Below are 22,976 nucleotides of genomic sequence, written 5' to 3' on the forward strand. Positions count from 1 at the left end.
CCCCCTTCTAACCCCAGCACAGCCCCTGAGGGTATCCCTGCCCCAGGCCACAGCACATTTCCCAGGGCTACCAGCACTGCAGGGACTGAGATACTTATTTTTGCTGTGGCTGAATGGGTCCACCTTGATCACCCCAGTCACCCAGGTCACCCCAGCCTGGCATGGGCTGGGGCTCAGTCTCTGCAGCAGTGTGGAGCCCTGCTTTGTGCCCACCTGCAATGTAGGCAGTGCTGAAGCCTGAGGAATTCTTCACACCAGTGGGTGCAAGACAGTGAACTGCAGCACAGAGGGAGCATGGAGGAAAGCTGCTGCCAGCTGCTGTGGCCAGATGACAAGGGAACAGGCTGGAGTTTGGGGGCAGCAGCACTTGCAGCCACCCTTCTGATGTCCCAAACCCCCCCAGGTACCCCCAAATCCTGTGGAGCACAGGCAGGTGTGGACTGAGGACTGGGAGTGCAGTTTGTAGGGGGCAGAAGAGCTTCTGGGTGCTAGCACCCTCCTAAGATGATGTGGGGGAATATTAGCAAGCCTGTGTGGCCCCCCGGGGAGTCCTCCCCCCTCATCTCCCCTGGACCCACAAACTTCCCAACACTCTGAGGGATATGTTCCTGGAGCTAGGGTGTCTAGCAGGCCCAAGGTGGGGTCCGGGAATGGGGTTGGGTTTGTTTTGAGTGATGGTGCTGGATGGGACCCCGTGTGTAGTCAGGATAACAATGGGAGGGCTGGTGGCTGGGCTCCCCCTCCAGCTTCCTATCTCTGTGCCCCAGTGGCTTTTTGTGGTGAGGTGGGTGGAGGTGATCTCTGTGCCCATGCTCGGACTCCTACCTGGTGCTGATACAGCAGGGAGTGGGCTAGGATGCTGATCTGGGGAGGGGGCTCAGGGAGCTGATGTGGGGGCCTGGCATGCCATGGGGTGGGCAGCACCTGTCTCTGGGGCTCCTTCGACTCTGGATCAACAGTGTCCATCCTGGCACCCCAGGAACTGTTCCCATCACTGCATTTGGGCACCGAGATATTCACCTAAATCCTCCTGGAGCCACTCTCCATCCTTCCGTGGCCAGGAGGCTACCCGGGCATGATGAGGCCAATGGCTGCCACTTTGGTGCAAGCTATGCTGGTCTGGTGCTGGACGTGCCACGGGTTTGGTACTTGCCATGCTGGTTTGGTGCCAGCTGTGCCGTGGGTTTAGTGCCGTCCGTGCTGGGTGTCTGGTGCCAGCCATGCCAGAGTTCTGGTGCTGGCCGTGCTGTGCGTTCTTACTGGCCATACTAGGGATTTGGTGCCGGCCGTGCCGCTGCTTCGGCCAGCTCAGGAAGTTTTGCTGCAGTGCAGGAAGTGCCGGGGTGAGGAGCTCCGGTCCCCGCCGGCCTTCCCCAGTCCTCCCCCTGCTGCCGATCGGTCCCACCGGGTTTCCTGTCACCTGCCCAGGTAGGGGGGCACAGCTGGCACAGTGCGAGGCGTGCCGCACAGGGGCAGGCGGGGGCGGAGGGATTTTTGGGATGGTATCTAGCGCTGCCGGCGCTACCGGCTGCTAGTCTCGCTCTGCCGGCTCCAGCGGGTGTTTCCTGCCCTGGCCTGCGTGCCCACAGGCATTGTTGGCCCCCCAGTTCTTGCTGCCCCGGGGGACGGGCGCTCTGCCACGGAACAGGTGCTGCCCACCCTGGCACGGCACCCCGAAGGCTGTGCACTGGAGCTCGGGGGCTTGGATTCCCCCCTGGAGCTGCCCCGGGGGATCTGGGGGTGCATAAGGGTCCCTTGGGAGCTGCATGCAGGACCACAGGACTCAGGAGGGATGGGTCTATGGCTTTGCCAGGTGCTAGTGGCTGAACATCACCCGCAGGACAGAAGGGTGCTGCAGGGGCTTGGGGGACTCTGGGGTCACTGTGGCAGAGCCCTGGGAGCTGTGCCGTTGTGGGACAGGTGGGTGGCCATAGAGCCCTGGCACCTGGTATGCCCTGATGCACACATAACATGTAGATTACATGTATGTGCAGGTGCTTGGTAGCGACAAAAGGGAATATGTATGGGTATGTGTACAGATGGGTATATATGTGTACATATGTGTGTATGTATGTGTGTGTTTATTTATATATATTTCTCACATAGACCGTGATGCTGTAGTGAATAAATATAGGAGTATATCTGTGCATCCATATACATATTGTATATGTATTATATGGATATGTTGGGGAGCTCAGAACTAACCAGCTGAACCCCAAAACTCTTATTTCAAAAGTCACTTTAATTGTATGACCAGGAATATGTTGGCTATAGGTGGGTTCTTGTTTTGAGAACATTTTAAAAATAAAGAGCTGTCATCTCCTAAGAAATTCTTCTCTCTGAGGGTGGTGATGCCCTGGCACAGGCTGCCCAGAGAAGCTGTGGCTGCCTCATCCCTGGAAGTGTTCAAAGCTGGGTTGGATAGGGCTTCGAGTAACCTGGGATTGTAAATGTCCCTGCCCATGGCATGAGATAAGCTTTAAAGGCCTTTCCCTACCAAACCATTCAATGATTCTATGACTCTTTGGCCAGTGCTGGTGCCTGGCCATGCCCGTGGATGGAGGAGGTGCCGTGGTGCAGGACAGCTGGTACGGACAAGGGGTGTATTCAGGAGAGTGAGGGTGTGAGTCACCCTATGACAAGTGTTGGGTCCTGGCTCTGCGTGCAGGGCAGCATGTGCTGGGAACTTGGGAAGCTGCCCACATTGGGGCTTCCTGGAGTCCCCCAGAGTGATGGGTGCCTGGCTAAAGTGCTCTGTGTTGGGACCGAGGGAGCTCCACAGCCCCAGAGTGCTGCTGTTGGCCCCAAAACCATCTCCTGCCCCCATGGGGAGACTTGCTCTTGGTGCCTGCAGCCAATGCGTATGAAAGGCCTGGGGGTAGGGGGGGATACTGCTGGGCTGCCCAAGGACCAACAACAGCTTGCCCATGTTGGGGCTGATTGTTGCTCACGTCTGGATGATCCTTGCCCATGTTGGGGTGATGCCCACATCAGGGTGATGCTTGCCCAGGTCTGGATGGTACTTGCCCCCATCAGGGTGATGCTTGCTGCATCCAGGCTGGGTCTGGGGCTCTTTGCCAGGAGCTGTGAGGCAGCTGCATTGATCTGTGTCTGGGTGGGTATGAACCCCCACCATAAACTCTTGTGGAGGTGGGAGTGCCCACAGGGGAGGTACCTCCTAGGATGAGGGCTGAGGAAGAGCTGGAGCACCCCTGCCTATGCAGACAGCGCGGGAGCAGAGCAAGTGACCTGGGCATTTCTGGGGTGACGCCACCCACCCATCTCTCCTCGCCGTGCTCCTTCCGGCTGTGCTGCCGTGGTCCCTGGTGCTTCCTCCTAGCTGCTTGCAGAGCCATATTGTGGTTTCCTCCAGGCTGTGTTCACCTCTGGGTTCTCACCATCCCCCCCAAACCCTGGGCCACCCCAAGCACCCAGGAGATAACAGGATCATCCTAGCCCTGCTGGATGTGGGATGTCTGAGATACTACCTCCCACAGGTTGATGACAGCAACCATGTTCAACGCTGGGAGCTCTCTCTTACCAGTTCTGGACTTGATGCCCCCCTCCCAATGCCAGCAATAGGGCTGTGAGTCCCCCAGTTTTGTCCACTGATGACTCAGACCTAGACACCCTATAGAGGGTCCAAGCAGCAGTGGGTGTTCATGTCTACACCCTGTTTGTAGGGTGAAGCTGTCAGTGAGGGCAGCCCCTTTCCATGCTCAGGGGATGGTCTAGGGATTAGAGCAGTCCCCTGAGCAGCTGGTGAGGGGAGGGGGGTTGTAGAAAGTGATGTCCAAGGAGTGATGGCAGAAGACCCCTTTTTGGAGGCGTGGGTGAGCTGGGCAGGGGTAGTGGCCTGGGCAGAGGTTTGACTTTGGGGTGCCTTTGGGTTTGAGTTGGTGCCTGTGGGAGAGCAGCCCCCTCTGCCCCCTTAGAAGAGAGGCCTGGATAAGGGACAGCAGACAAGGTACTGCCCAGATAAGGTACAGCACATAAGGTGCTGGTTTGCCCCTTCTCTAATGGCAGAGGTGGCACTGGCTGGACCCTGCCTGGAGCTGGACTGTCATCCTTTGGGCATGGCTGCATGGGGGTGCAGGGGGTGATAGGGCACTCACGGTACCCCACAGAGCCATGGGGGGACATGAAGCCCAGGGATGTTACAGCAGCAGATGATGACATGGAGAGTAGGCAAACCAGTGGGGAGGGTGTTCTGGGGAGCTGGGGTGTTACTTGTGCCTGAGGTCTGTCGGTGCCCATGCTGCTGGTCCCTGGGATGGTGGGGCTAGGACCTGGGCCAGAAACCCTCCTGAGAAGTCGCCATACAGGAAACGGGGGTTGTCCTGGTGTGAGGCTCGACATCTCACTGCTGGCCATGGAGCTTGTGCTGCACCCCCCCAGCTGCAGCCCAGGGGGCAAACACTGTCCTGGGTGGCTGCACAGATGCAGACACCAGCCAGGCTCTTGCGGGAGGCTCTGTGGCTTGTGCACTGTTACCTCCATGTCTCTGGGTCCCTGCACACCTGGGTGCCCCAGGAGCCTGGTGGTGTTGGGAGCAGTGCTGCTGGGCTCCCCTGCCCACACTCCCCTTCCCATGCTCCCCTCCTTCCCTGCCAGCATTCCCTAATGTATGGATGGTTGTGGCTGGTTTCCATGGAAATGGCTGTGAGAAATGAGGTCAGGCTGACCCAGGGAGAGCCAGCACTCCCGTCTTCCCCTGCTTCCTGCTCCAGCCAGGGAGAAGTTTCCTCTCCAGCTCACCCCAAGCTAAGGGAAAGCTCTTGTGCACGAGACATGTGCTGGGAGGCACATCCTCAGAGACCATGGGGTGCTGATGGCAGCCTGGGCCATGGAATCAGGAATCACAGAATGGTTTGGATTGGGTGGGACCTTAAAGCTCATTTAGTTCCACCCCCCCTGCCATGGGCAGGGACACCTTCCACTAGACCAGGTTGCTCCAAGCCCCATCCCATCTGGCCCTGAAAATTTCCATGCGTGGAGTAGTCACAGCTTCTCTTGACAACCTGTGCCAGGGTCTCACCACCTTCAGAGGGAAGAACTTCTTCCCAATATTCAATCTAACCAGCTGTTCCTTCTTATGGCTGTGGTGAGAGGTGGCTGGAGCAAGGATGGGGATGGTGCCAAAGTGCAGGTCTCCTGGGGCTCACCTACCTGGGGCTTGGAGTGAAAACTCTGCCCACTATCTCTGCACTCTCCCTGGATTCAGCAATGCTCCAAAGGTGCCTTGTATATTTATATCCTGGAGAAACTTCCTCTTAATTTCCTGCCCTTGAAAACACCATTACGCCAGAGGTTTCTATTGATTGCCTGTTGCCTTTGAGTCTCAGGAAGGGAGGAAGCAAGGAACAGGAGGTAGGAGCAGCTGGGCCTGGCTTTTCAGGGACTCTGTGGGGAGAAGGATAGTCCCCATGGTCCCTCTCCCCACTGGTCAAGGTTTTGGGGCTGGGGGCATGGCTCACTGACCCAGTAGAAGCTCCATTTCCAGGAGTTCTTACTACTGTAGCAGCCACCCCGGATCTCCAGTGTCCACTCCATCATGAAGAAGCAGGTGGCACAGAGCATCCCTAGGACCCCCATCCTGCTCAGGAAACTCTGTGGCCACCTGCAAACCAGCTAAGGAAGCAGCTCCGCCATTGTTCAGACTGGAGGAAAGAAAACAACCTCCTCTGGGATGTGGCTTCAAGGCTGTGGGTGGCTTGTAGTGACACAGAGCAAGATAAGGATCCTGAGCCATGGAGCACACACAGGGGAGTGAGGTTGAATGCTCTAGCATTCAATGTTTTCTAGTCAGGAAAACATTTTCTGGCTAGAAAAGTAGTCATATAACCCAAGCACAGGAAAAGATTTGCCATGGAGTCTGTTAGGAATTGGTTAGTGGGTCTGGGTCTGCTGGGGTTTGGTCCCTTTTGGGGGTCCTCCTGCACTCTGTGACCCTCCCCACTGCAGAGGTATCAGGATTGGGAAGTGGGGCAGGGGCTGGCATAAGGCAGTGCTTGCTCCTCTCTCTTGCAGCATCCCTGCCAAAGAGGAGGTCCCCATCACTGAAAGAGCACCTGGCGTCACCCTGTCCCCCTTGTTTCCTCTGCCTCGCACGAAGCCGCCAGCCCCACTGCCACTGGAGCTGCCCTCCAAGGCCACCCTTCCATTTGTGCCAGAGTTTGGTGAGTACAAGGGGGGGCCCTCCAGTTTTCTCTGTCGCAAATCTTCCCTTGTGATATCTGGCTGCCAATCCATCAGCATCCATCCCATGGGTGCTGTGCCTTCTTTCTTGTCTATTTGTTCCTCTGTCCTTGCTGGGGTCCCTTTCTGCTTTATCCCCTTCCTTGCCTTCTGGGCTGGGAGTATTAGGAGTGGAAGATCTGGGCTGAGGGATTTAGGGTATGCAAGGTCTGAGCTGGGGGCTTCAGGGAAGGGGTGTAAGACCTGGGTTGGGAGTTTCAGGGTATGCATGATGTGGACAGGGGATTTGGGTGCAGCCTCTCCCAGGGCAGAGCAAAGGTTTCTGTAGGTGTTGGAAGTGTCCACACCCACTCACAGAGGAAAAGTGAACCTATGAGGGGGGTGAAATGCAGATATCCCTGGTTCTGGGGTCCCAGGACCATGTCTTTGGATCCCCCAGCCCCTTCCTCTGTGTCCCTGGGGCTCAGCCAACTGCAGGGAGCAGTGCTGAGCTGGGGACCCCCGTGGAGGGGTGCAGGTCTGGTCTTGGGGTGCTGCCCTAATTGGACTATAATTCAGATGGAATAACTCTGCTTGAAGGAAGAGGAAGAGTGCCCAGAGTGTGTGCTACCGAACATCTCCAGCACTGCACCTTGAATATAATCCCTGGATTGTGAATTTCTATCTGCCTCCCTGACTCCGTGGGGTGGGAATGGATGGCTTTGAGGAGTCCCAGCAGCTGCATAGCCCCCTGATCACCTGAAGCCCCCATCTGCCTGAGTTCTGTGGGGTGCTGGGTATCTCTCAAGGCCAGCAGCCCTGTAGGAAGCAGGATTGGTTTAACTGGGAGCTGGGGTGTGTTTCAGAAGCTGGAAGAAGCCATGGACAAGGAGTTTATCTCTTTTTTGGGGAGTGCAGGGAAGAAAGCTGCTCCCACCCTGATGGGTTTAGGATGCAGAGTCTGAAGGGATTTTCTGTGGTGCCAAGGTGAGCATCTACCTGCACCCCTCAAGCCCCTGCAGTGTGGGAGCATCCTTGCCTGCTGCCAGGGCCCAAACACCATCATCTGGGTTGGGGTTTTGGGAGGAATCTGCTCCAGATTCTCAGTGGGATTTGGGTGTCTGCCAGGGCCAGGGTGTCTGGGGCCACTTGATCCCTGTGGGGTTACAATCCTGACCAGGATTCCTGCTGATGTGAGTGCTGGGTGAAGAGGAACCATTTCTCACTCCCATTGTTCTGTGGGATCTCATTTCCGTGGTGCACAAGCTTGGGAGCTGATAAGGAATGGAAACAGAGGGAGGGGAATCCACTGTGGAAAACAAGCTGTGGGAAAATCCCCTAGGAACCTCCAGCAGCAGGAGTTCCCAGGCAGAGACTTGAGAGCCTGGATGAAGCCATGGTGCTGGGGCTGGTGTCACCAAGTACCCTTCTGGTGAGGCCAGGAGTGTCGCGACAATGCAGGGAGGTGCCACTAGCGGGACTTTGCCCTTTCCCAGCTCTTCCCCAAACTCCTTGATAAAACCCTTGTTGTCACAGGGATGGAGTGGTTATTTGCCAAGGGCAAAGCAAGGGGAAATTGCTGCCTGCATCCTCATCCTACCCACAGGCCCTGGGGTAGCAGGGGGAATTGGGACCCCTTGCTCCACCCTAGCTGATTCCCAGCATCTTACCTTTCCTTTGTCAGATGACTCAGACTACGAGGACTCTGCGTGGGAGGAGGAATTAGCCAGATCGATGGGGGAGATGGCCAAGGTTGGTCCCACTGTGGGGCTGGAGGTGGGCAGGAGCTAGCAGGGTGACTGGCCCTGAGGACAGGTACCAGCCTTGGGATGCTCCAGAGATACTGGTTAGGGCTGGGGAGCATGTTGGCAGTGGCTAGAGAGGAGGTTCTGCCTCACTGAACACCCATTGGGTCTCCCATAGGTCCCTAGGGAGCACCCACTGGGTCTCCCATGGGCACTGGAACCCCAGAGCAGGAACTGGGTTCTTCAGTGTCCTCCAGAAGTACCTACCAGGTCTTTCAGTGGTGCTGGAACTCGAGGGTCCCTGGGAAGCACCCACCAGGTCTTACCCCAGTGTCCCCAGGAAGCACTCACTGGGTCCTCTGGGGTTTCTGGGGAGCACCCCAGCTGTGCAGCACCCTGGCACTCCCACGTGCCCAGAGTGTGTGCTAGTGAACATCTCCAGCACTGCACCTTGAATGTAATCCCTGGATTGCAAATTTCTATCTGCCTCCCTGACTCCGTGGGGTGGGAATGGATGGATTTGAGGAGTCCCAGCAGCTGCAGAGCCCCCTGATCACCTGAAGCCCCCATCTGCCTTTGCTTGGGAGCACCAGTGCCAAGGGGGCGATGCCAGATTTCTCATGAAGCTCTGACATTTTTAGCTGCTATAAATAACCATCCTGGTGTTCAGCTCCTCCCTTGACGGCACTTCTCTGCAAGCCTCAGCGTGCCTCCTCCTGGGCACCCTGGCATTGTAGGCACCCGCTTAGCTGGGGACGGGCTGGTGACATGGCATCGTGTCCCCTCTGCTTCTATCCACCCTGCACCCTCACGGTGCAGTGGAGGCACCAAGAAGACCCCATGTGTCACCCATGTGTGTCCCTGCAGGAGGATGCTGAGCCTGGGATGGTGCAACTGCGGTCCCTGCGTTTCAACAGCCTCTTCAGTGAAGATGAGTTTGGCGAGGACCACCCTGATGCACCTCCTGCCAAGTATGAGCTTGGCTGCCAGGCTGTGTGCAGGGGACATGTTGGGTGTGCAGCTGGTGACACGCTGTGTGTGTGTATAGGCAAGGGATGTGTTTGCGTGTACCAGGGGGTGCTTGTGTGTGTGTGGCGGAGTGCGAGTGCAGGCAGAGAGCTCTTTTGCACGGTAGGGTGGGTGAGTGCACAGGTCAGTGCTTCTTGTGTGTGCACAGCTGCACAGTGTGCACATATATGTGTACATGCAGGACCTGTGCATGGCAGCAAATGTGTGCATTGCGTGAGCAAAGAGCAGCTCTGTTTGTCACTGGGTTGGGGCTGTGGTCTTGGGGGTGCCCCTGTCCTGCCTCCCAGAGCTGAGATTCAGGCCTGGGCTGCCTCTGTAGCTGAGGGATGTGCCAGGACCCCACTGAGAGGACTGTCCCCAGTGTCCCCGTGTACATACAGCTGACCTGCGTTGCCTGCGCCTCAGGGAAGGTCACAGGGAGGCAGAAGCATGTGGGGGAGCCTCAGCCCCTCCCGGGACCTGCCAGCTCTTAACCCCCTCCCTTGGCTCCTCATCCCCAGTGGTAGCAGCAGCTGGAGTGACAGGGACCCCAGCCTGCACCCGCCTGCACCTGACGCCTTCCCCGGCAGCAGCCCCAGCACACTCAGTGACAGCATGGAGGGCACCAGTGCCACCACCTCGCTGTCACCCACCATCAGAGCGGGGTGGCTGGACAAGAACCCACCACAGGGGTGAGTGATGTACTGGGGGTCCCTATGTGACGTGGAAGGGTGATTGTCCCCTCCTTTCCCCCCCTTTAATTCCTGCTCATGGGGGTGTACTTTTGCTTTGGTGAAAATCCATCACTAGGGGTTCCTTCCACTCCCTTCTAACCTGTGGTTTAGGTTAAAACCACCCATTTTTCATGAAAGAGCCTTTTGCAGAGTGTGTGCCACCAGTGGTTGTAGTGACTTGGCTGAGGAGGAAGGGAGGCTGCAGCTCAAGCTTCCTCCCAGGTGCTTCATCACTGGGAAAAGAGCTGCCTTCCCTCTGGAGGAGCCCTGGAATAGTGGCGACCACAAGAAAAGCTGTCTGGGATGAAGTAGGGTGTCTGATCTGACCCATGCATTTAGGATTGCTGGGTTTGCCACAGGAGAAGGTGGTGATGGCCCCTGTCCCATGGGATGGCAGTCCCAAATCCTGGGCTCATGGTGGAAAGCCAGAGTGGTGCAGGAGTAAAACGGGGGAAGTGCTGGGCATGTGTCTGTGTGCTCCTGTGTCTGTGAGCGAGGCAGGGAGTCATAGGGAGCCCAGTGATGCCCAGGGAGCCTAGCGAACCCAGTGAGCACAACCAACACAGTGTGCACAGGAAGCCCACTCAAAGAGCCCCTGCACTAGCTGGGAGGCAACAATGAAGCAGGAGATGTGACAGAAATTTGGGGGCTTCTTAATCTGGACTCTAAGGAAGCCCTGAGGCAGCAGTTCCACCGAGGAGGAGGAGGAAGCTCAGCTGTTTGCAACAGAGCAGCCGTGCTGCTGGGGAAGTGAGAGCAGCTGGAAGGTCCCTGGGAAGCTGCTCCAGCAAACCTTTCCTGAGTAAACAAGCCCTTGAGCAACCACTGTGTTCCTGCAGCTACACCAGCCCCCAGTCCCACCAGCAGTGGGGGACTTGGGGGTTCAATGCTGGTAGGGGGCTGCATGGCAGGGCTTGCTGGAGCTGTATCAGAAAGGTCGTGGCTTCTCCTGCAGCCCTGATGCTAAAGGGATGGGCTGAAGAGTATTCTGCCTTTCCCTGTGGTGCATGGTTGGTCTGCATGGTGGGCTGGGGAGGGCAGAGGGGTTTCTGGTGGGCTCTCTTCCAGCCCCAGGGTCCTGCCTCTCATCTGTATCCCCATCCTGATAGAGATGCCCAGCTTCTCTCTCTGCTCCTGATGCCACTGACCTGTCCTGGAATGTGTTTCCTGGATTGAACCCTGCCTGGCTGTTAGGTCCTGAGCAGTGAATAGGGAATTGGGAGAGCTTTTAGGGGCAGCCCTCACTCTCAGCTCCATGTTTTAATTGGTGCCTGGAGGAAAGCATGAAGTCCTCATTGCTGTCCCCAACAGTGATGTGAGAGCACAGGATCAAGGGCTTGGGACTTCAAGGGCTGGTTGGGACAGACCTCTTATCACTGTGCAGAATAGAGGAATGGGGACATGGCACAGGAAGTAGGGCTGGGGACATGGCACCAGATCGAGGGCTGGGGACACAGGGCAGGATCAATGGCGAGGTGGCCCCAGGCTTTTGGCAACTGGGGCGTGAACACGCAAGCAGAATCATCCCAAGTTCAAGGGCATCTCCTCCAATTGGTCCCTCTGGTCCCCTCCCAGGTCCTACATTTACCAGAAGCGCTGGGTGAAGCTTGATGCTGGCTACCTCCGCTATTTTGACAGTGAAAAGGTGGGTGGAAAAGATGGATCTGGGGCTTTGGGATGAGAAGGTGGCAGAGGAGCTGCCCCAGCAGGGCCACCTACCTCTCGGCATTCCAGCTGGGAGATGTGGCTGTGCCAAGGGGCAGTATCCTGAGGAGCAGCCATGGCTGGGTGCTGGGGGTGAGATGTGGGAGGCTGAGAACCTCCTGGACGTGGGAGTTGGAGACAGGAAGCCGGGGCATTAACCACCCTGCTTCCCCGAGGCCACAGACATGAGCAGCGTGTCTCCCTACTCCCTGACCCAGGATACCTACTCCAAGAGGCTCATTCCTGTCTCCTCCATCTCCCGTGTCGCCAGTGTCGGGGACCAGAAATTCGAGGTCATCACCAACAACCGCAACTTTGTATTCCGGGCTGAAAATGATGGTGAACGACAGGGGTCCCTGTTCCCCAGCTGTTCTTCCTTCCCAGCCCATGGGATGAGTCCCATTGGCTCCTGGGCCCAGGCTGATCCTGACCTGTCTCACCTTTGGCCCCACAGCAGACCGCAACGAGTGGATACGGACCTTGCAGCAGATTGCAGAGGAGCAGAAGAGCAAAGCTCCAGAGAGGGCATTGATGTCCTCAGCCACTGACAGTGCCACTGAGCTAGCTGATAAGAGCGGCTTCCTGGAGCTGCGAGGCTTTAAGCACAAGCTCTTTGTGGTGGTGGCTGGGGACAAAGTGTTCCTTTACAAGAATGCGGAGGTGGGTAGCTGGGGGGGGGCTGTGGCACTATGGGGGACCCTGATGCCATTCCAAGGGGGACCCCTTCTCTTTGCACTGCCATCCTGAGCAGAGCAGCAGTGAGCCAGGGCACCCAGGCCTGCCACCCCTCAAACAGGGACAGCACAGAAGCCACTGACCTCTGAGTTGCAGCTCTCCCTCTCTGCTGGCTCTGAGCCTTGGGATTTCCCAGGAGCATCATACCCACTGTAGCTCCTCCAGAGTCTGCGGTGCCCTAGGTACCCCCAGGATGAGAGCTGCGGGAGGAAACGACACAGTTATCCCAGCTCCCAGGCGCTGGATCCTATCAACCATCCCCCCTCATCCTTTGCCCACCCTCACCCACCAGGACTATCGGCTGGGGATTGGCATCACCTACATTGAGATGAATGTGGGGAATGTCAAGGAGGTGGATCGCCGGGGCTTTGACCTCACCACACCATATAGGATCTTCAGGTGAGCCCAGGATGGGGGGGAAGGGGCTGAGGGTGCTGCCCATCCTGAGCCATGGTGTACCTCACCCCCACCCCTGCTGGCAGCTTCTCTGCTGACTCGGAGCAGGAGAAGGAGGAATGGGTGGAGGCCATGCAGAAGTCCATCGCTGAGGCACTCTCCAACTCGGAGGTGGCCGAGAGGATCTGGGCAGTGGAGTCCAACCGCTTCTGTGCTGACTGCGGCTCCCCCAAACCCGACTGGGCCTCCATCAACCTCTGTGTTGTCATCTGCAAGAGATGTGCAGGTACCCGTATCCAGAGTGGCACAAATGGGGATCCCTGGGGACCCCCAGACCTTTCCCACCCTCAAATGTGTTCCTAATGGCTCATTTCGCTGGCAGGGGAACACCGGGGATTGGGCCCTGCCATCACCAAGGTTCGGAGCCTGAAGATGGACAGGAAGGTGTGGACCCAGGAGCTGATCGAGGTATTGGCACAGACCAGTCCCAAAAAGCCCTTTTGTGGGGTGACACCCTGTTCCCTCTGCATGGTGGAGCTGCTGGCTGTGAGCTGGAGGGTGCTGGGGCACAGCAGGGCTCTTCCAGGCTGATTCCAGCCCCTTGCGGGGATACCACAGTGTGGCTTGGCTGGGGAGAGGACCCCCAGCAGCTTTTCATTCTGTCCTTGTGGACCCTTGGCACCCAGTTGAGCATATTGGCGAGGACAAGCTGCACTTACATGCCCACGCCATGGACAAATGGTGTCTTTTTGTCCGTGGGGACATGGCTCTGGAGCGGCTGGGGTGGCTGTGGGGCATGGCTGTGGGGCCAAGGGCAGAGCAGTCCTCCGAAGCGGTATGGTCGCCGGCGTGGAGGAATGTGTCGGCGCAGCCAGGGCCAGGAATGGGTGGGCGGGGATAGCTGGGATTCGTTTCAAGACCTAACCTGGCAGCCATTTCCCGCCGGCAGAGCCTGGCTAGCTCTGTTCTTCCCATCCATCCTCCTCAGATCCTGCATTCCTGCCTGGCGTCCCACCCGCACAGCCCCCGCCTCCGGCATTGCCTGCTCCCCGAGCTCCCAAACGCTTCCAGCTGCTGCCTGTGGCTGCACCCTTTCCCCTCCCCTCTCTGGGAACGCTGCCTGAAACCACTCCAGCATCCGCAGGCTCCAGCTCGCACCGCCCCTCCTCGAACTCTGCATGTACCCATTCCACCCCTAAGAACTTCAGGGTGCTGGCAGAGTCTCCCGTGGATGTTGAGGTGGCTCCCTGAGACTGGGCTAAACCTCTTAGTAGCATTGCTCCGTGTGTATAGTGGGATGGCAAGGGGCCACCAAAACCACTTTGAATCTGTCCCCATGGATGCTGACCACCACCTCATCTCCCACTTCTGGGTGCTGCTTTCCAGATGTGATTTTCTGGGACAGGAAGGGGAATTGGTGGCTATGGGGGCTGTCAGATGCTGCATGCCTGTAGTGGGTGGGTGCTCCTGCACCCTGCCCACCCACACTCCCAACTTCCCCCACACCACCCATGCTCTTCCTGCACCTCACTGTTCTGGACAGCACCTTGCCCCCAGCAAAGCCCCCCCACATGCCCCAGCAGTACTATCACATTGGCTTTTCCTTGTCCTTGTCTCCACAGCTCTTCCAGCAGTTTGGCAATATGATGGCCAACCAGTTTTGGGCTGCAAATGTGCCTCCCAGTGAGGCCATTGGCCCCACCAGCAGCAGCGAGGACAGGAGGCGCTTCCTCATCGCCAAATACCGGGAGGGCAAGTACCGCCACTACCACCCACTCTTCGGCAACCAGGAGGAGCTTGACAGGGTCAGTGGCCCCCAGAGATGAGCACCTGCTTGGGGATTCTGCCTGGGCGCAAAGTGGTGCTGAGCTGGGGTCCTGAGGCTCTTTTGGGAGGGAGGTCTGTGTCCAAGCAGACTGCCCACCATCCCTACCTGCCTGTATCCCTGCCTGTATCCCCCCTAGCCCCCAGTGCATACCCTGTGTCCTTACTGTGCATCCCAAGCCAAAGCCTGGGGTCTCCAGGAGGGATGAATCAGCTGTGGGGACAGCATGGCATCTCTGGGATGGGGCATAACCAGCTTCACATCCAGTCTGGAGAGCCTTGTCCAAGGAAGGATCTCCCTACTACAGCGAGGCAGCCCCAGGGTTTACCTCTCCCTGTCTTGGAAACTGTTTTGGACTCCAGCTCTGGGCTGGATGGGGCTTAGTGAGTCTGGTGCTGGTGGCACAGCCTGGTTGAGGCAGCTTGAAATTCCCCAATTTCCAGCCATGACACCTATTCCCGGTACTGGCTGCTGGCAGTGCTGGCTGCTGGCAGAGTGCCAGACCAGAGCGTCACAAAGGTATGCCATCCTGGCACTCTGGTTACTGATCTTCACCTCCCGCTCTGCCATGGCTTCTCCCCTGCCATGGCTTCGGCGGTATTTGCACAAGTGCTGGGGGTACGCGGGGGGCTCAGGCAGCCACGGGAATTCGCATGTGGGCTTGTTTGTTTTCCTACTCCGGCTCAGCCGGCCCGCCCCGCTGCTGTATGACTTCACCCTGGCTCCTTAAGGGAGGGATTCGCTGCCGGCTCCAAACTTTTTCTCCCAGTTTGAGCCTCCTTTGTTCTGACCAGGCGGCCAGGAGGCGGCTGGGGGTCTGGCAGCTCACTACACTGACCCGACTCCTTTTGCTGGGGGTCTCCTCCTCCTCGGTGGGAGCCTTCAACTTCACCACTGGCCTCCTGGCTCTACTGCAGGCTCTGTGTGCGGCTGTCACTACCAGTGACCTGGCAGAGACACAGGCTCTGCTCTTCTGTGGGGCATCGGTGACCTGTGACACCGGGGACCCCCAGTGCCCAACGCCCCTGGCTCTGGCTGAGAGAAGTGGCCAACGGCTGCAGATGGAGTTCCTGCTCCACAACAAAACCTCAGGTAAGGGCTGACTGCTTTGAAACTCCACCGTGGACTCAAACCCATCAACAGCATTCCCAGAGTCGCTACTAGGGTGTTCTGGGGAATGCAGCCGCGTTTTGAGCTGGTCCCAGTTCTGTGTCCTGCCCAGCAGCTTCCTGGCAGGGGGATCTCCATCTCCTGGCACTGTTGAGGGTCTGTGCACCCTGGGAGAGGGAAGACAGGCTTTGGGGAGCCCCTTGTGCCCCCGAGGGCTCAATCCCAGCTAGCAACACATGTCCAGAGCCCAGCTGGGGATGCAGGCTGGTGTTGCAGGCACCTGAAGGCATAGGATAGAGTATTCCCACACTATCCTGGCATGCTGCAGGCATTCCAGGCACCGTCAAGGGACATTTTCCTGGTCAGATGGGCAGCCCCCACCTCCGGCATGCCCCTGGGGTGGGAGGGCTGACCCTCTAATGACCCGTCCCATTCTGCTGGATGTGCGCCCCTGCCCCTGAACTCAGCTCCAGGAGGGCTGGTGGCTCCCATGGGACCTGCACCCTAATGCGGGGTGAACCTCTGCCCTCGGGTGGGTGGGCAGGAGCTCTTGGGCAGGCAGAACAGAGGTGTGGGGGGCTGGCCAGCGCCTGCCAGAGCCGTCACCTCCCTCCCTGCCTCAGCAGCCAAGTCTTCTGCGGAAGTTGGAATTTGCCCAGGTCCAGGGCTGGCCCAGCTCTTCCTGACATGTCGGCACTAAAGAGGTCTGGGAGAGCTGTGAGGCCTCCCAGCCACCCTAGTGAGCCAGAAAAATCCAAAGCTTCGGCTCATACTGCTGGAGCCAGCAATCTCCAGTGTCCTGGGGTTGCTGAGGTGGATGAGTCCAGCACTTGTGAAGCACAGCTGGGCTGGGGGAGCAGGGATCTGCCTCATCCTGGATTCCCCATCTCTAGAGCTCCAGGCACCCTACACTCTGACGTGAAGGGTCACACACCTGAAGGATGTGATTTAGGGGTGTCCCTGCATCCTGTCTCTGCTTCATCCTGGTGGAAGTGGGGGTTGCCTCTTGCTGGCAAGGTAGGGAAACAGAGGCAGGGGACATGACTGTGATCAGATGAGGAGGCAGTGACAGAGCCCTGGGCTGTTATTTCAGTTGCAGTGATGCCTGAATTGCCCAAATGTACCTTGAAGGCCTTGAATAAATCTGTCCACATTTTATTCTCCTAACTTTGTCTTGGCCTCTGTTTCAGGTAGCCTGTTTTATGCACCAGTAGGACTGTGATGCTTTGCCCAGCACCTCCTGCAGAGCAGCAGGGACCTGGGGCAGCCTGGGAAGGACTTCAGTGGTGGGGGAGCCTGGTCCCCACCTCCCCACGTTGTTCCCGTCCTGTCCCAGCTCAGTGCTTAGGGAGGGGGTTCAGGGAGACTCAGGATGTGAGATGACTCCCAGGCAGCCCTGGATTTGGGGACCAGCACTGCTCCTTGCATCCCAGCTGTGCTTTGGTGGGAACTCAGGGTGCAGCCTGTGGGATGCTCCTTGTGCCAAGATGGGGGAAGCCCAGCTGCCTCGTGGGGCTGGGGGAGGTGGGCAGCTCCCCGTGACAGACTGTTCTCACTGCTTGCAGAGCCACCACGCCTGGAGATGGTGGGCAGCGAGGAGAAGCCCTACTCTGTGCACCTGCCCTCTGTCACCCACAACGGCTTCCTCTACAAGACCCCCTCCATGGCCAAGCCCATCAGTGAGCGGAAGGGCCTGGAAGGTACATGTGTGAGACAATGAAAAAAGAGAGCTGGCAGATTCGGAGCAATTCCCTCTCAGAGGGAAAATTGCACTTTCCCTTGTTCTCTCAGGCATTGAAAAGGTGGCCTTTTCAATGCAGTATCACCTGGTATCTGGGTTTGATGGGGGGGGGTCGTCACATCAGATGGGCACCCAGTGTGTGCTGCTGGAGTGCTCAGGCTGGTTTGATGGGTCCCTTGGGGGGGGCTGGAGCTCAGGGGGGGCTGCTCAGTGCTCTCCTGTGCTGTGCAGAGTTCAGCCGGCGGTGGTGCACGCTGCAGGACGGTGTGCTCAGCTACTATGAGAACAACCGCAACTCTGTGCCCAATGGCGAGATCAGGGTGGAGGAGATCGTCTGCCTGGTGAACAACCCACTCCATGCCCATGGGTAAGGCTGCGCTCCCCTGGAGCACTCCAACAGCCCATCTGCTCCTGAAGGGCCTGGCACAGCTGCAATGGCACCCACGAGGGATGGTGCAAGGGGACTGTAGTCCCCAGACCCACCAATGGCCCCTGAACACATGGCTTTGCAAGGTTTCTGTGTAAATAATTTGCAGCCCCTTGGAGCATCTTTGCAATCCTTTTGTAACACCTTTGTGACTTCTCTGCAACTGCTTTGTAATCCGTCTGCAGCCCTGGTCCAACTCCTTTGTAACAATTTTGTGGCCCCTGCGTAGTCCCTGTGTCCCCTGCTGGAACGTTCTGGCAGCACAGGGATGCTGGAGTGCCCGGGGCCATGGTGGGGGGATCCCACATTAGAGCAGCCATTGTCAGAGTCATCAGTAGCCATGCAGTGGGATGCTTCCACCCTGGAATACCCATATTGCCCACCCAGCACTATCCCAACCCTGTGGGCACCCAGGCTCTGCTTTTCCTCCCTTCTGAAGGATTGACAGCACGTTTGAGGTGTACACTGAGGCAGAGCGACTCTACCTCTTCGGGCTGGAGAGCCCCGACTCTGCTCAGGAGTGGCTCAAGTCTATTGCCAAGGTGGGATGCAGGGGCCTGGGGTGGCCCTGGGTGGTAGTGGCAACTGGATACAGTGGTGCTGATTGATTCGTCTCCTCCGTGGCTCAGTCATTTGTCCATCCCCATGCCGAGGAGCTGCTGACACTGGACTTTGAGCGACTTGGCCGGCTGCATTACAAGGGGGGTCTCACCCTGGAGCGTGCTCAGGAGGGCTGGTTTGCTCTGGTCGGCTCCATGCTTCATGTCTGCTCTGAGGATGGCCGTCAGCAGGAGCCTCTCCAGTTGCGCAAGCTTCAGGAGCTCTGTGAGTGCCCCTGCCCTGCTGGCAAGACGCCCTGGCTGGAAGGGAGGGAATATCCCCCAAATCCTGCCCTAGGGTGCACCTAGGTTTTGGGAATCTGGTGGGTATTGCTCCTATGGAATTCAGTGTCCCTTGAATGAGAGGAAATGCAGCTGCTCTTTTTTCTCTTTATCCTCTTCCCCCTCTCCATCCTCTTCCCCATCCCTGCACGTCCCATTTGGACTGGAGCTGGACCTGTTGGCAGAGCCTCCCACAGCATGTGGCTCTAGCAGGGCTGGGGCACCCCATGTTCCCATAGGTGATGGGCTCCCTGCCTTCTTTTCCAGCCATCCAGGGAGACCATGAGGTTCTGGTGCTGGTGGAGAGGCGGAGGTAAGAGGGGAGGGCAGAAGAGAGGGGTGCCCCCCCAGCAAAATACCCCTCCTTATTCTGGAGTGTCTCTACCCTCCCTGCCATGACTCTAGACCCCAAAAACTGAGTTGGGATCACCTGCAGGCCCCCAGGACCAGCCTTCCTGGGGGTTGCAGACATGCAGTGGGGTCGGGGGGCACTTAGCCCCCTGCTAAGGCCAGTTGTGCTGGTAGGACACTGTACATCCAAGGGGAGCGGAAGCTAGATTTCCTGGGCTGGGTCCATGCCATCCAGAAGGCTGCGGGCAGCTCGGGAGACACCTTGTCGGAGCAGCAGCTGACGGAGTCAGACGTCCCACTGCTGGTGGACCGCTGCATTGACTACATCACCCAGTGCGGTATGGGTCAGGTGCTGGGATGCTTGTGGGGACTGGAGCGTGCAGTTCGGGTCATCCCACTGGTGTGATGTGGCAGGCTGAGCACCTTACGTGCTAGTGATGCCTGTTTCCCTACCACCCTGAACATCTGCTCCAGCTCTGTGGGAGGGCTCCATCTGTAGCAGAGCTTTCGCTCCAGTCACAGGACCACCTGCAGGAGGGGATACTTTGTGGCACCTGGCAGTTTTTGATGGGGAGCTGGTGGGCCAGGAGTGGGGTCTGTCTCCTGCAGAGGGGGTCTCATCCCCACTGGCTCCATCACAGGGCTGACATCGGCTCCATCACAGGGCTGACATCTGAGGGAATCTACCGCAAGAGTGGGCAGAACTCCAAGACCACCAGCCTTCTGGAGGTGCTGCAGCGGGATGCTCGTCGCGTCTGCCTGAAAGAGGGCGAGCACCACGTGGACGATGTGGCCAACACACTCAAACGCTTCTTCCGTGACCTTGGGGATGGGCTCTTCACCCAGCGGTGGGCCCCGGGTTGGCTGTGGGCCACAGGTGAGACCTGGGGGCTGCTTGGGGGTGGCAGGAGGAGGGGCGTGGGCTACCTGGTTCTGTCCAGCCCATTTGTCCCCTTTGTGGGTTGGAGAAACATGTCTGGGCTCCACATCTTCCCCTGTGCTGGGGTCTCAAGTGGTGGGTGGGGTGTGGAGTGCATTCACACTGCCCCTGTGCAGACTCGTGCTCTGGCAAGGCTGATGCTGAGCCAGGGGAGACATCCAGATCCCCCTGCCCTTCCTTTCTGGATCTGGTCACTGGACACTGGCGATAGATGCACCCAGCAGTAAAACAGTCACAAGCTATGGGCCCGTGGAGCTGGGATGGTCTGGCTTCAGAGAGCCGTAATGCTCTAGCCTTGTGATGCTCCAGCCCTGTGGAGCTGGGATGCTGTGGCCCCATGATGATGGGATGCTTCAGTCCCATTATGCTGAGGTACTCTCTTCCCATGAATCTGGGGTGATCTAGCCCTGCACAGCTGGGATGCTGTGGCCCCATGGAGCCGGGATGCCCTGACTTCACAGGTCTGGGACGCTCCAGCCCCATAAAGCAGGTGTGCTCTGGCCCCATGGAGCTGGGATTCTCTGGCCTTAGGATGCTCCAGCCCTTTGGAACTGACAGATTCCAGCCCCATGGAGCTGAGATGCTCTTTCCTCATTGAGCTAGGATGCTCCAGCCCCAAGGAGCTGGGATGCTCTGACTGCATGGAACTGGAGTGCTTTGGCTCTGTGATGCTAGGATGCTTAAGCCCCATGATACTGGCTTACTCTGGTCCCATGATTCTGGGATGCTTCAGCCCTGGCATGCTCTGGCTCTGCAGACCTGGGATGCTCTCTGGCCTCAAGGACTTGGGATGCGCCATCCCCATGGTGGGACAGGAGGGGGAAGTGGAGTCTGCAGAGGGGATGGTGAGGCCCTGAGCCTTAATCTCCACTTTGTGGAGACTGTGCTCCTCCATGTTCATTCTCTCCCTCTGGCAGCGCTGGAGGATGAGGAGGCAAAGGTCAGCGAGTACCGGCAGCTCCTGGCTGCCCTCCCCCCAGTGAACCGGGCCACATTGAAGGCACTCATCAATCACCTCTTCCGGTATGACATCGACCCATTGGGCATTGACCTCTGCTGTAGGGTCTTTGGGGTGTGGGAGAGCCCTCATCCTTTGGCTCATGTCCCCAGCAAGGAAAGGAGAGGAATTTGGGGTCAAGCTGTGCCTGGTGCCAGGCATCATGTCCTGCATGGGGGTTGGAGGGGGGGGTCCCAGGGGGGCTCTGGGGCAGGAATCTTGACACAGTATCTCACAGGGTCCAGTGTTTCTCTGGGGAGAACCAGATGAACACACACAACCTGGCCATTGTCTTCGGGCCCACACTCTTCCAGTCGGATGGGAAGGACTACAAGGCAGGACGTGTGGTGGAGGACCTCATCAGCCACTATGTGGAGATCTTTAATGTAAGTTCACCCCTGGGTCGCAGTATGTGCACATTCACAGGGAATGGAGAGATGGAAAGAGGAGGAAGTTGGGTCTGCTCTTTCTGTAGACATCTTGCTTTGGAGGAAAGGGGAGAAAGGACCATGTATTTTCAAACCCTGGAAACCCCAAGTCTTGAGCCAGGATGGTCTGGTCAGCCCTGATGGCTTCTCTTCTGTGGCAGGTCAATGACCAAGAGATGAAGAAGCAGCAGGACGAAATCACAGCCATCATGAAGATGCGGGAGGCATCATCCAGCGGAACACAGGTTGGGACATGGGGACCTCTTCTCCTGGGACCCCCAGTGCCTACTGTAGCATCTCCTAGACATGCCCTGGGCAGGGGATGTCCACACTGGTGGGGGGGATTTTGCCCACACATGGGAAGCTGCAGGTTGAAGTACTTTACTATTGCCCTCCAGCAAGCTGGGGACTTCATCTGCACTGTCTACCTGGAGGAGAAGAAGACAGAGACAGAGCAGCATGTCAAGGTGAGCAGTGGGGTGGAAGGTGCTGAGGGTGAAGAGGGGACAGGGATCCTCTCATTGTAGGTCCAAGCCTCTGTGGTGGCATGGGGACTCATGCTGAGCTAACACCTCTGTGGAGTGAGGATGGAAGGGCTCTGAGCGCTGGCTGATGGAGACCTGTCTCCTCCCTCCCAGATCCCAGCTACGATGACAGCTGAGGAGCTCACCTTTGAGATCCTGGACCGGCGGAAAATTGTCATGAAGGAGAAGGACTACTGGAGCTGCTTTGAAGTGAATGAGAGGGAAGAGGCAGGTTGGTGCAGGGGTGTGAGGGTGGTGATGAGGGTGAGAGGGATGGAGATGGAGATGGGATACAGATGGGGATGGGAATGAAGTGGGGATGAGGATGGAAAAGGTGATGGATATTGTAATGCAGGTGGAGTGAGGATGGATATAGGGATGGGGATGCAGATAGAAAATAGGAATGGATATAGGGATGGGTATGAAAAATCTCCCTTTGGGACTGCACCATGGAGCAAAGTGAGATTGGCTCCAGGTGCTCAGGGGAGGACAGTTGCTCACCACATCCAGCTTGCACATGATCAGGTATTGCAGATGGACTAGAGTTTGGGCCAGGACATCTGTCTGTATCCTTAGGAGTTCAAGTGCCTTTGAAACTTGGTGGGTGGAGGTGTCCAGGTTCTCTGGCCACCAAAGTGAGCAGCCCTATGTTGCCCATAAGCAGCAGCAGGGAAGAAATCAGCAGGAGCAGCACAAGACCCTGGTCCTGCCTGCTGGTGCCTCAAGCTCCTGTTGCCAGTGGGTGGGGGTCAGTCTCTTCTCCTAGGTAACAAGTGACAGGATAAGAGGAAATGGCTTCAAGTTATGCCAGGGGACGTTTAGTTTAGATATTTGAGAAAATTCCTTTGATGAAAGGGTTGTCCAGCCCTGGCGCAGGCTGCCTACGGCAGTGGTGGAGTCACTGTCCTTGGAGGGATTGAAAAGATATGTAGATATGGAACTTGGGTACATAGTGTAGTGGCAGACCCTCAGGACAAAAGTGTGACACTCTGGATGGGAGCTGCTGGCCCTAGGTACACTGCCTAAGACCTGCCTGTCCCCTGACTGACAGAGCGACCCTTGCATTACTTGGAGAAAGTTCTGCCCATCTTGCACTGCCTGGGGACAGAAAGTTACCTGGTGGTGAAGAAGCATATGTCCATGGAGAACATGCTTGTCTACCTTGGTGAGAGGCAGGGGTCATTGTCTGGGCAGGGAGAGAAGGGATTGGATGGGATGGCATGGCATGGCATGGCATGGGGATGGGATGGCAT

At 57.6% G+C, this 22,976-nt stretch overlaps 1 protein-coding gene across 13 annotated transcripts in view; it reads left to right on the forward strand.

Moving 5' to 3' along the window:
* Window positions 1–22,976, forward strand: part of ARAP1 (ArfGAP with RhoGAP domain, ankyrin repeat and PH domain 1) — a 36,404-nt gene that overhangs the window by 8,284 nt on the left and 5,144 nt on the right. For 9 of the 13 annotated variants that reach the window (XR_014854942.1, XR_014854940.1, XR_014854941.1 and 6 more), the window contains exons 3-27: window positions 6,031–6,179; window positions 7,862–7,929; window positions 8,790–8,893; window positions 9,452–9,622; window positions 11,240–11,309; window positions 11,587–11,707; window positions 11,823–12,028; window positions 12,396–12,502; window positions 12,586–12,785; window positions 12,882–12,967; window positions 14,122–14,304; window positions 15,242–15,416; window positions 17,000–17,134; window positions 17,407–17,542; window positions 18,042–18,144; window positions 18,232–18,427; window positions 18,751–18,796; window positions 19,009–19,172; window positions 19,499–19,711; window positions 20,692–20,797; window positions 21,010–21,157; window positions 21,361–21,444; window positions 21,598–21,666; window positions 21,838–21,955; window positions 22,775–22,888. Coding sequence is in view for 4 of the 13 variants with exons in the window: in XM_085074020.1 (XP_084930146.1) it covers window positions 6,031–6,179; window positions 7,862–7,929; window positions 8,790–8,893; window positions 9,452–9,622; window positions 11,240–11,309; window positions 11,587–11,707; window positions 11,823–12,028; window positions 12,396–12,502; window positions 12,586–12,785; window positions 12,882–12,967; window positions 14,122–14,304; window positions 15,242–15,416; window positions 17,000–17,134; window positions 17,407–17,542; window positions 18,042–18,144; window positions 18,232–18,427; window positions 18,751–18,796; window positions 19,009–19,172; window positions 19,499–19,711; window positions 20,692–20,797; window positions 21,010–21,157; window positions 21,361–21,444; window positions 21,598–21,666; window positions 21,838–21,955; window positions 22,775–22,888 (3,272 nt within the window). In the remaining 9 variants the exon portion in view is untranslated. Of the gene's footprint in view, window positions 1–1,294; window positions 1,429–5,868; window positions 5,889–6,030; window positions 6,180–7,861; window positions 7,930–8,789; window positions 8,894–9,451; window positions 9,623–11,239; window positions 11,310–11,586; window positions 11,708–11,822; window positions 12,029–12,395; window positions 12,503–12,585; window positions 12,786–12,881; window positions 12,968–14,121; window positions 14,305–15,241; window positions 15,417–16,999; window positions 17,135–17,406; window positions 17,543–18,041; window positions 18,145–18,231; window positions 18,428–18,750; window positions 18,797–19,008; window positions 19,173–19,498; window positions 19,712–20,691; window positions 20,798–21,009; window positions 21,158–21,360; window positions 21,445–21,597; window positions 21,667–21,837; window positions 21,956–22,774; window positions 22,889–22,976 lie in introns of those variants that run through there. The other 4 variants (XR_014854953.1, XR_014854952.1, XR_014854943.1 and 1 more) reach the window with 4 other exon arrangements.

Source organism: Lichenostomus cassidix, chromosome 1 (assembly GCF_008360975.1).
Source record: "Lichenostomus cassidix isolate B80296 chromosome 1, HeHo_3.0, whole genome shotgun sequence".
Taxonomy (NCBI): domain Eukaryota; kingdom Metazoa; phylum Chordata; class Aves; order Passeriformes; family Meliphagidae; genus Lichenostomus; species Lichenostomus cassidix.